At 37.3% G+C, this 12335-nt stretch overlaps 1 protein-coding gene across 22 annotated transcripts in view; it reads left to right on the forward strand.

Moving 5' to 3' along the window:
• Positions 1 to 12335, forward strand: part of LIMCH1 (LIM and calponin homology domains 1) — a 343072-nt gene that overhangs the window by 158763 nt on the left and 171974 nt on the right. For all 22 annotated transcript variants that reach the window (XM_074039671.1, XM_074039672.1, XM_005554772.4 and 19 more), the window contains exon 3: positions 7203 to 7272. In XM_074039671.1, the coding sequence (XP_073895772.1) occupies positions 7203 to 7272 (70 nt within the window). The remainder of the gene's footprint in view (positions 1 to 7202; positions 7273 to 12335) is intronic.

Raw genomic sequence — 12335 nt, forward strand, 5'->3', positions numbered from 1 at the left:
TAACTAGTAAATGTGGAGGAGAGAGAATGGAGAATTGTTTGAGAGGGTTTTTAGGGCCAGGCCTGCATGTGATAGAATTACTTCTGCCTGTGCTCCATTGGCCAGCACTCTATTATATAGCCATAGCAAATTGCAAAGGACGCTGGGCAATAAAGTCCAGTGTGTGCTTGAGACAGCAGGAAGATAAGTATGGTGAGCAGTCTCTGTCACAGGTGCTGTGTTAGAATACTACCAGCACTGCTGAGCCCTAGAAACTCACGGGGTCAGGCCCAACTTCTTGGAATTTGAAATCTACAAAAACCTTCTAAAGCTCCTATGATCTCTTCTTACGTGTGCTCCAGGCAAGTGGCTTAAGTGTGACCTACATTTCACACATTCTGAACCGTGCATAGCACCCCACAAGCATTTGGTAGATATTGATGGCAGCTTGCGTTCCAACACTCTTGTTCATTTGAAACTCCTCTTTGTTTCATGTTTCACTTTTCCCTATATTTTAGTCAGATTTTCTTGATCTCAGAGGATTTGTTAGTTTTCCTGGTTTTGCCTGGACAACTCCAGAAAGAAATCTTTTAAAATGACATCTGTAACAGGTTTATGGTCAAGGTTAAATTGATCTCATGCTTATGCCATGTTATGTTAAATGAAAGTGCATATACTTTCATCCAGGGTACATAGTCAAACCCAGAAAGTGATCAAGGAAACCACATAGAAAAACACTATTGAGCCAAATTAAAAGGGACACAAAGTGGGTAACTTTGTGATCATAGTTGCCTATTGCAGCTGTACAAACCAAGCTAATGAGATGATGATGTAATCTCTTGTTGCAAAGAATAAAGTGATTTCCTATGAGATTAAGCATGAACTTTCCAACCTTGTGTTTAAGATTTAGGTAGCTCTTCTGTTCTTCACCAAATTCTAGGATAATTATTAGAATTAAATTTCTGAGCTGAATAACTTACAGAGTAAGCTCAATCCTTTTTAATTTTGCAATGCTTTCAGAATTTTACATTTAATGTTCACATTAAAGTCCGATAACATATAAGCTGCCCATTGCTATAATTCCTAATGTCTAGATGGTCTCATAAGGTACCATTTTGTAGCACTATTCTTAGTGCTGTGCTCCTTGAAGAGCTACTATATGGGCTGTTGGAAGAGTCTGTCTGAAACAGAACCTCTCTCTTGCAGAGTAGGGCTTTGAGGTTGTTTGTTTTTTAAGTTGCAGGTAGAAAAAAAGTCTTCACTTTGTATTTCATAATCACTAAATGATGATTGAGAGACTACCACATGCTGGATATTAGGGGTGCAAAGAGTTATTAAATACAGTCTGTGGTTGAATCGGAACATTAGCATCATTCCTGGGTGTCTCAACAATCATTTCTTTTTTGTTGTTGTTAATTTACTTTACGTTCTGGGATACATGTGCAGAACGTGCAGGTTCGTTACATAGGTATACATGTGCCATGGTGGTTTGCTGCACCTATTAACCTGTCATCTAGGTTTTAAGCCCCAAATGCATTAGGTATTTGTCCTAATGCTCTCCCTCTTCTTGCCCCCCACCCCCTGACAGGCCCTGGTGTGTGGTGTTCCCCTTCCTGTGTCCATGTGTTCTCATTGTTCGACTCCCACTCGTAAGTGAGAACATGTGGTGTTTGGTTTTCTCTTCCTATGTTAGTTTGGTGAGGATGATGGTTTCCAGCTTCATCCATGTCCCTGCAAAGGACATGAACACATTCTTTTTTACGGCTGCACAGTATTCCATGGTGTATATGTGCCACATTTTCTTTATCCAGTCTATCATTGATGGGCATTTGGGTTGGTTCCAAGTCTTTGCTATTATAAATAGTGCTGCAATAAACCTACATGTGCAGCATTCCATTTGAACAATTGTTTCTTAATCTTTTAAGAACTGTGTTCTATAGAATGTGTGCAAAGCATATCTTTAATTCACCTTCTCAAAAATTAAGATGGCCATGCATTAGGATGTATGACAGTGAGACACGTATGTGCACCGTTCTGTTCTTCCCATGGGTTTTTAATCCACTAGTGAGCATGCCCCACGAGGGGGAGACGGGGGAGACCTAGGTCTTCCCTGCCTTTCTTCGTATTCCCAGAACCCAGCTTCAGACCACACATCATGCATACCCAATAAATGCTTGCTGAGTACATGAAAGAACATATGGCGTAGGCTTACTTGAAATGGGTTGCAGTGTTTTTCAGATTTAGAATATAAAAGTTTAGTAGACACCATTTCATTTTTGTCATAAAATTAACATTTATTTTTGATTACTCTCAGTGCCATTAGCTTGTTTCATAATTAAGGATTATCCAAGATCATAGCTTTTCTTCCTGTTTCTAGTTGTTTCTCAGCTGGTGTATGCTAGACAAGCTATAGACATTTGTTGACTTGATTCATTTATGTGAGATGTTTATCTAAAGGTGGCCAGAGAAAGAGAACAAGCAAAACTTATTTTTATTTTGGGTTTTAGCAACTGGCTAATAGGAACATTGAAACTAACATAGCCTGCAGTTACCTAGCAAAAAGGGAAATGCTCAGTATAGGAAGTGAATGAATTTGCAAGTTTCCATTTATCAAATGCTAGCAACAGACATCACCCCACTGGATTCTCACCCTAATCCTGAATGGGAGGCAAAGCTTATTTTAAATCCCCATTTTATGAAATGGAAAACTGAGAAGACCCTGATTAAGAAACCTTTCAGTAACTCATAGCTAATATGTGTAGGATTCAACTTTAAAACCTAGGCTACTGACTCCAAATGTCTCTTCTTCTTCATCAAGCTGAATGTTATAAGTTATTGGTGATGTTTTATCTATGCTCTCTGATACCTATGATTTTTAATAAGCAGAAATTTTCTATATGCATATAGTTGTAACTTTTTTACCTATTTGCAAACAGTGATGTTTTGAAAATATAAATCAGATTATCTCAGTCTCTGTTTTACAAGTCTTCTTATGCTTCGCATTGAACTTAAGATAAAAAATCTAGATGCCTTACCTGGGCCTGGATTTTGCTTACACCGTGGCCCTCTAGTCCCAGACCTCTTCCTTCTATTCACTCTGCTCAGCTACATTGGCCTTCTGGTTATCTCTTGAATATACCAAGCCCACTCCTACCTCAAAGCCTTTCTGCTGACTGTTCAATCTGCCTGGAACTCTTGTCCTCCAGTCTCTCTTTGGCTAATTCCTTTGTATCATTCAACTTTTTCTTAAATGTGACCTCCCCAGCAGCCTTCAGACCATACAATTAGAGTACTACTGCGTGGCCTATTACTGCACTTGTGTGCTATCTGAAATTTTCTTCTCATTTATTTACCTGTTTTCTGTTCCCCCCACTGCCGCATCCACTCACTGTAACAAGATTACAAATTCCAAAGAATAAGAACTTTGCTTGTCTTGTTCACTGTTGCCCTTCTTGTGCCTAGAATAGTGGACAACACATAGCAGGCACTTGATCAAGGATATTGGATAAACAGTAAATATCTGAAAATAGTTTCTTCTCATTGGCTCTTACATTTTTGACATTTAAAAATTTTCTTTATTTTTGTTGTAGTTTTGGGTATATTTAGCACAGAAGACATGGGATGGTACGAATGCCTAATAGTTTTGTTGTGTAGGATTATGCTAATTTTCCAGAAAATTCATCTTTTGATGTATAAAGATGATCTCCTACCAGACAGAGAGAACAGACTACCTGTTAAGACCTTTAGCCATATGTTTTGGGAACCACAGGCAGGAAATTTGCATAGGGTTCTGCTGGGTGGAGATATTCTTCCAAGTGGATGACAGCGTCCTTTCCTCTGGAATTCCTGGTGATGAGGTTGCAGGTCATCCGTAGAGGGAACTTGGATCCTGTGTGTCTTACACTTCACCAACAGACACTGTCTTCCATTTTCCTTTTATTCCCACCTGGTGTTGATATTATCCCATTGTATTTAGGTAGTATTTGTTTGGGTTTTTTATTTTTGTGTTTTGTTTTGAATTACGCTTTGATGACACATACTGAGGTTGGACTTTCTAAAGCACCAAACTGTGATATAAAATGGCCTAAGAGGTGAAAACTGTCCCAGCTGTGCTTCAGATTAGCTGTGCATGTCTTTGGGGTTCATTTTTTCTTCTACAAAAATGGTGGGACACATACATGACCTGTCTCTACAGGGCAGGACTTTTGGGAAATAATGCACCCCAGAAGTTATATAAATATAACATACCATGATCAGCATAATCACTTTAAAGCATGTCATCAATAAGTATTTACTGAAGATATTTATATTTTAGCTTATATAGGATGGCATAGTGGTTTTTAATAAAATTGCAAGTGAATATCCTTGACTCTTACTCAAAAAATCTCTTACACAAAAGATGTCCTTGGTTTAACACAAAATACAAGATAAGCAGGTGTTGAACATTTCAACAATGTGAATTCAATGTTATCTTTTGTTGTTGTGTATTATAAACAGAGCACAGGATTGGAGCAATGTTTACCAGAAAAAAAATACAGCTGTCTCAGTCTTGAAAGTGAACATTATGGCTTTTTATTTTTTAATTTACAGTAAAACAATGTGAGAGAGATCATAGTTTCTGCTTCTTTTAAGTAAGGCCTATTGTTATAGGTCAGTTGATTGATTGATTGATTTTTTTCCAATCTTCCCTTTATGTGATAGGGAAGGTTCTGCTATGTAAGTGTAGTTTTTACAAAGGATGAATACCACGAAATATTAAAAACAGCTTAAAAATCTAAATATATGTAAAAGAGGAGTTTTGGGGCCAATATTAATATAGTTCTTAGATGTAAAGGACAAAAAGCATACTTCTTTAAAAGATAATTTTTAAATAATGAATTTTGGGGTAGGACATTTTGTTATTTTTTCTACTTTGCCTAATTAACAACAAGGCTCAGATCTTAGTCTGTCTGGTAGCAATGGTATTTCATCTTATTAGGAAAATCTAAAACTATTAGACAGAGTGTTTAATCTGCCAGCTCTGTAGTCATTAGTGGTCCACAGCTATTGAAAAGGGCTTAGCTCCATATGTATGGATAAGGAGTCTCCAAGGTAAATTGTTCAACCTCCAAAATACATTGTTAAGTGAAAAGCAAGGTGTAGGACAGTGTATACTATATGCTACACATATATATATTTAAATTCTATATATTTTTTTAAATAAATTCTCCTCTAGAAAGTCTTTCAGGTTGCCTTCAGAGAGTAGGCTGGAGTCCTGTGGTACAAAGGTGACAGTAAGATATTTTACTGTATATCCTTTTGATGTTTTTGAATTGTCAACAACTGTACACAAATATTATCTTAAAATTCAGTTTAAAATGACACTGTTAAAAACTAGTAAGGAAAGTAATGTATCTGAGAAAAGCAAAAGTAGTGAGTAAAAGAATTTTGTACATTTAAAAATGTGACTTTGGAGATATCTATCTGTGTATTTTAAACCAGGAGATTTGGGATATTTACACCACCTGATAGAAAGCACTGATCTAAGAAATTTGGGTTCTGGGCCCGAGTGTGCTACTAATCAGCTCTGGGGAAGTCACTCAGACTTCAATTCAGACTTCACCAGGCTTCAGTTTTCTGAACTATAAAATGAGAAGAGTGAACAAATTGCCTTCCAACTGGTGACACCAATAATTCAAAAATAAGTTCTAAAGAAGCATTTTTAAAAGGTTAAATTTATAGTTAAAAAATAAGTGCATTCATGAAAAGAGCAGCCAGCTTGGCTCTCCGTGGGCAAAACAGCACTTGTGCACTGTGAGTACTGCCTCTTGGTGGCAGCATGTTGGAATTGCCATGAAAATTACTGAGAGCAGCCAATTAATCTTGCATGCAAAAATGGAATATCCTGTCACAATCACTGTATGGACATTTCTCAACATATATAGTGGTATCAAAGTCAAAGATAGTTTAAATTCAAGACTATTAAATCATTTGAAAAATTTTTGTTACTGATCTGTAGAAATCTGGCAAGCATAGGTTCTTTATAATTTGTTATAACCTTGGATTGCATGAATTTTAACAGAGGTCAGCAAACTTTTTCCATAAAGCACCAAATAGTGAAGATTGTATGCTTTGTGGCCCCTCAGGTCTCCATTGTAACTACTCAACTCTGCAGTTGTAGCACAAAAGTAGCCATAGACAATATGTAAATGAATGAGGATGGTTATATTCCTGTTCCAGTAAGACTTTATTTATAAGTACAGGTGTTGGACCAGATTTGGCCCAGGGATTGTAGTTTGTTGACCTCTCAATTATAATACACTCCTACCCTAAGTTTCTCTTTGCACAGTATTCTAAGTTACCTAATTGCCTGATTCCCGAATGTGGAAATAATATTCTACATTCTCCAGCCCCTTACCTTCAATCACTTATTTATGAATAACCTACTTTGCAAATGCTACACTTTACCCAATTACCCCGATGCTAACCACATTTTAGTTTTATAAGTTGCTCTCCTTGTTTCTGTTCACTCTGGATTTTTATGTCCTGAAAACAAGCAATGATAGTTGTTTCTCTTGCATTCCCTTGCTTGTGTAACCATTGTTATATAATTTCAATCTTTAGCTGAAAATCTTTTGCTCAAATATCTTTTGTACCTAGGGACTCTTGGTCAACCTTGTTTAAAATCTTCAGAATATGATTGGCTAACCTCTTATTAAACATATTCTTCCCTTTTTAAAGTGAAGCTCAACCACTTTGAAAAAGCCACTATCCTCAAAGAGCAAGTAGGGTCTGACTTAGAATTTGTCTTGGCAAATCATTTGTAAAGATAGATACTGGTCTTTGAATTTAGTGCATCCCTGGAGAGACCCCTGTCTTAGCCAGGAAAATTGGCAACAAGCTTTACCTGAGTTGTAATACCTGGCTCCAGTTCCAGATAATTCCCTCACAACCTCAATCCAGCTCTCCCCCTTGTCCTTTTCCTTGAAGCCCTCTTCAGTCTCTACCCTTTCTCCTCTCTCAACATTTCTAAATTCTAAAACTTCACCTGCCATGGACCAACTTGATATTGGCAAAGCTCTTCACTTATATGCATGAAAGCTGATAGATTATTGAGATTTACTACACGCTTTGAATTCACTGCTTTTCCTATCCAGCAATTTAGCTCTAGCCCTGGATAAAGGTGATTTGTGTGATCCATCTTGCTTTATGTCTCACTTGACATTCTGCCTTTTTCATGACAGGTTGCTGAATGCTATAAAGCCAGGACTTGTTAAAAAGATCAATAGATTGCCTACCCCCATTGCAGGACTGGTGAGTATGTGGAATTGAGATTTATTTTCCAATATTCCTTTGCTCTAACCTAGGGGTCATGACAGTACCATTTATTACAGTTCTCTCCCACAATATATATTCCACTTGAATGAGAACGCATTGAATCCATTAAACGAAGAGGTCACTTAAAATGAAAGATTGCAGTCATGCCTAAATGGCATGTTAATCTTTGTTGGTGTTTTTTCCATGAGTGATAAGGACCTTCATTCTCAAAGAGCTAAATTTGTTTTGGGGTGAGAGGCTGATAATTAGGTTGACCCTTGGGGGAGGAATGTGATTTTAATTACATTTTCTCATTTCAGTTCATCACTGCGTTCCACTAGAATGGAGGGTAGGGGAGGTAGAGAGAAAGAGAATTTTAAGAGAAAACAATAGTGTCATAATAAATTGCTGTTTTCAATATTATAATCTACTTGGGTTTAAATACCACAATTGTAGATCAACTATTCTGAAGACATACTGGGACACTAAGGTGGTCTGACATCATCTGGAAAATTGTTTAAACAGAATCCTTGCCCTTCTGAACTTATCCACATAAAATCTAAAACTTACATGTTCATATGTGGTTAGAAGCAGAATATTTTTTTTCATGCATTGATATGTCTTGTAATTCTTGGCAACTAATTTTAATTGCTTCATCGATGTTGCCTTTGTGTAGAAAAAGGAAAGAAGTAAAAAGATCAGGAAGACAATCAAATTTCAGTTTCGGAAGGAATTGGCATATATGTGCGTGCGCGTGCACACGCACGCACACACAGAGAGAGAGCTGAGGAAGTATATAGCTTGGTAATGACTCACTGATTGTTTCCATTGTGATCGCCTTCTGCGCATGTGGTTTTGCAGAAAGCAATGAGAAGAATGTCAAGAATTTAAGCAGGATCCTACATAGACCTTACTGATTGTTGTTAAAAAGCTTCTTAGCCATATCACGATGACTAATTGAAATTAGATGTGACAAAAAACCAATTGTGTTTGACAACTGTGAGGGGTCCTTGGAGGAAGGTACATGGTTTCAGCAGATTGAATGAAATAGATGTTTTCTTGAAGAACTGCCATTTCTGCGGATGCATTTTATTCCCCATATTGGTTGGTAGTGAACTGGTGATTAGTCGTTAAAAATCCTTCTAATTTTGTTCTTCAGAATCCTGTAACCAAGTAAGTTAATATCGAGATAGATACATATATTTGGAAGGAATATATTTGAATAGTTCCATATAATAAATAATATATGAGTATTATATATTAATGTATACATATATCAATTATTTTTAAACATTTAGTAAATTCACCTCTTCTAAATGTTAAAGCCAAGATCTTAATGATCCTGATGAATATCTGTCCCTAAGCCTATGGCAACTTTTTGGACCTTGGAGCTCTGGGGTTTAATGTTATAGAAGCAAAATTTGCAACATAAAACTAAGGAAGGCCCCAGGAAGATCCAGATGAGGAGAAACAAGTCGCTCCCAGTTCAGTAGCTAAAGAGAAAAGGGTTTCGAAACCTCAATTTAAAATGGAAATCATAAATAATTTTAGTAAAATTAACTCTTAGGGGCACATGCATTTGTCTTTATATTATTTCCTATCACGGATCAAATGTTGTTTCTCACATATTGCCTCTGTCTTGGAGCATTCGGGCAACTTGATACAAGAAGGCAAGGTGACCTCATCTTCTTTCCTTCTATTTATGTTCTTGACTAGTATTCCTCTACTTTCTTTTTTCATTTGGATTTCCTTTTCACTTTGTCCTTGCTATCGCCTTTTTTTTTTTTGCCCTTTTTCAGTGAACACCTCCCCTACTTACCTTCACCCTGTATCAGTTATATTTTATTTACTAATTTATTATCTTTAGTCCAAAAAAATACTTTCTTAAGTCACCTACTACCCATTCACTAGTGACTCCTGAATCTACAAATCTGGTCAAACTCTTTTTCTTTGCTTCATTTGCCTTCAGATCAACATTTCCACAAAAAGCAGAGCACTAGTTGTGGCCCTGGTGGGAAACAGATTGCCACCCCACAACCCCCTGTTATGTTCATGTACTTCCAGGGTTCTCATGTCGTGCCTGTGCCTCCCTTTCTACACTCATGTTCTTGTCTGTGTCCATGACTTCAGCTCTCCATGATATGGACCCAAAGCAGCATTTCTCATCAAGTACTCTCTCCTAAACTCCAGACCTGGTGTTCTATCTATTGGACAGTTCCATCTGGATTTCCTACAAGCACCTCAAACTTAACATATTCAAATGAGACTTGAATGACCAGTCCCGTGCACCTATTTCCCAATGTCAGTGAAGGCATCATAGACATGCAGTCGCACCAGTTCAGCTATCAAAGAATTTTCCCATCTGTCTACTTGTCTGTATTTCCTTGGCCACTGCCCCAGAGCAGGCCATCCTCATCTCTTGCCTGGACTATAATAGTTGACTCACAGTTCCGCAAACATTCTTCACTCCGATGAATGATGCCTTTTCTTGTGATATATGTTATTCATTGAATGTTTTCCCCCTGCTCTTTTTGACAAAATTATATTTGTCTATCAAGATCTCACACAGACTAACACATCTTTTAAGTTAAAAAATAAAAAATTAAATAAAACTAAAGATCTAACACAAAACAGACTCCTTTGTGAAACCTTTAATATTTATAGTCCATTATGGTCTTTTATTATAGAATACAGAGAGCATCCCCTGGTATAGGAGAAAATGAGTTAATACTTGAGAGACAGAAAAGTGAGCTCTGTTTTGAAATATATTTTGGAAAGTAAGATTTTAAATAACTATGGTTAACAGTTTGAAATTAAAGGCCTGTAAATGGTTTCATATTCATGTTAAGACACTATGTCTTTAAGTAGTTGGCCATGATCTAACTTACCGATATCTATAATGGGTCCAAATGATGTTAGATGTCCTGGCGATGCACTAAGAAATCACAACAGTTCTCAGGAAACAATCTGACAAATCTACATTCAGGGACATACTGCAAAACAGCTGGCCTGTCCTCTTCACCACTGTCAGCGTCATTAAAAATACTGCCCCATCCCCAAAAGGCTGGACAACTGTTGTAGATTAAAGATGACTAAAGAAATATGACAGCCTCATGCAGTGCATGATCCTTAATTGGGAAAAAGCAACTATAATAGACATTACTGAGGCAATTGGGGAAATTTAAGTATAAATTGAGTATTAGATAATAGTATTCTCTCAGTGTTATATTTCCTGTATGTGATAGTTGTCTTTGTGTATAGAGGAGAATACTCTTGATCTTAGACAGCAAATATATATGCTGTATTCTGAGATGAAATGTCGTGGTGTATACAACCAATCCTGAATATGTTTAGCAAAAAATTCTGGGTACATAATATATAATTTCATATACACAGAGATAAGAAGGAAGGAAGGAAAGGAAGGAAGGGAGGGAGGAAGGAAGGGAAGAAGGGTGGAAATGTGGCAAAACACTGTCTCTAGATAAAGGGCGTATGGGGTCATGGTACTATTCTTGCAACCTTTTGGTAGGTTTGAAGTTTTTCCATATAAAAAGTTGAGGATTAAAATACATTAATTCTGTTATTTTCAGGTGAGACATAGGGAACCTCAAGTAATAGATTTGAAGATGGCAGAGATCATCTTGTTAGTAGAGATGCAGCCTTTGTGTGAGGGCATTTTTCAAACAATATTTTCTTCTTCCTAATATTCATGACAGTCAGGAAAGGGCAGGTAGAAAAATCCCTGAAATGCTTCTGAATACATCAGGTTGGATTTTTAACTTTGTCAGGGGTTGACAGGCCACTGACCATCTATTGATCAAGAAGTCTGTAGTAGCAGGGGCCATAGAGATCTGAGAAATGTGGCCAGAGGGTTTCTATGCCTGGAACCCATGCCCGTGTGTCTTAATGGGCTAGCGTTGAGAAGCCAGTCCATTAAGGTGGCCCAGCTGCTTGACTTGAAGATAAGTAGAAAAGTGTGTTTTCACATAGCAATCTCAAATTATAAACATATGTAGATTTACAAAGGCATGAATAGGTGTATTTTAGCCCCTGAGTTAAGCTGTGGTTACAAAGAATTCAGGGGTGAAGGTGTTAAAACAAAGTAGTTGAAAATCATTTCCTGGCAAGAATGCAAAGACCCTGGATCTGGGTCTGCATTTCTTCTGTAACGATTGCTGACATATGAAGCCGTGTGGTGACTGCCTGCAGATGCTTGCATTCTCTTTTAGGTGTTAGTGATACTGTTTGCTGCTGCCAGAGAGAAAGTCCTCAAATTTAGGTCTTGGCATACCAAAGTTTTTAAAAAATGCTGCACTTCAGTCTGCTAGCTTGTCAGTTTTGTACAATCGAGCCACATCTTGAAACTCAATTTAGTGGTCATTAGAGATCATGCTAAATGTTGTTTCATCCCAGGAGCTTTGGGTTTTGTGCAAAAGCCGTGAATGTATGAAATCTTTGCTTATGATTGGAGTTTGGGGATTAAGCTTTTTCTTGCACAGATTTGAATTGTGACAGCCATTGTGTGTGCACATATGCACATGTGAAGTATAATTGGAAATAGATGATATTTGTGGATTCTGCCCCTGAGTGCTGAACCTTCTTAGAGTTGTCATAAAATACTGTTTGATTTTTCCATGGGTCTATGAGGATAAAAGTGATCTGAGGAAAAGACAATTTTACTTCTTAGATGTATCTTAGAAGGGCATCTTAGATGTGTTTGTTTTACAGATGAGGACATGTGGGTCCATAAAGGGAAGTTATTTGCCCCATGTTAGACAAACAGTAAAAGATGAGATGGATCCCGAGCCCTGGCCACCCCTCTCCTTGCTTATTACATATCCAGTGTTCCCAGCTGAAGATGGGACACATTTTAATGACAGATTATTTCACCTTTTTTGAAAAAGAGAGGAAGGCAAAAACTCACTTTTTAAGTTCATCTTTTTTTTTCTTTCTGTTGGCCAATACCTACAAATTATCTTTCTGAGCTCACGTATCACTTCTTAGCCTGATGAATGATGGAAATTTGACACTAGCTGAAGGTCAGAAGGATAAGCAGGAAT

Source organism: Macaca fascicularis, chromosome 5 (genome assembly GCF_037993035.2).
Source record: "Macaca fascicularis isolate 582-1 chromosome 5, T2T-MFA8v1.1".
In the NCBI taxonomy this organism is placed as follows: Eukaryota; Metazoa; Chordata; class Mammalia; order Primates; family Cercopithecidae; genus Macaca; species Macaca fascicularis.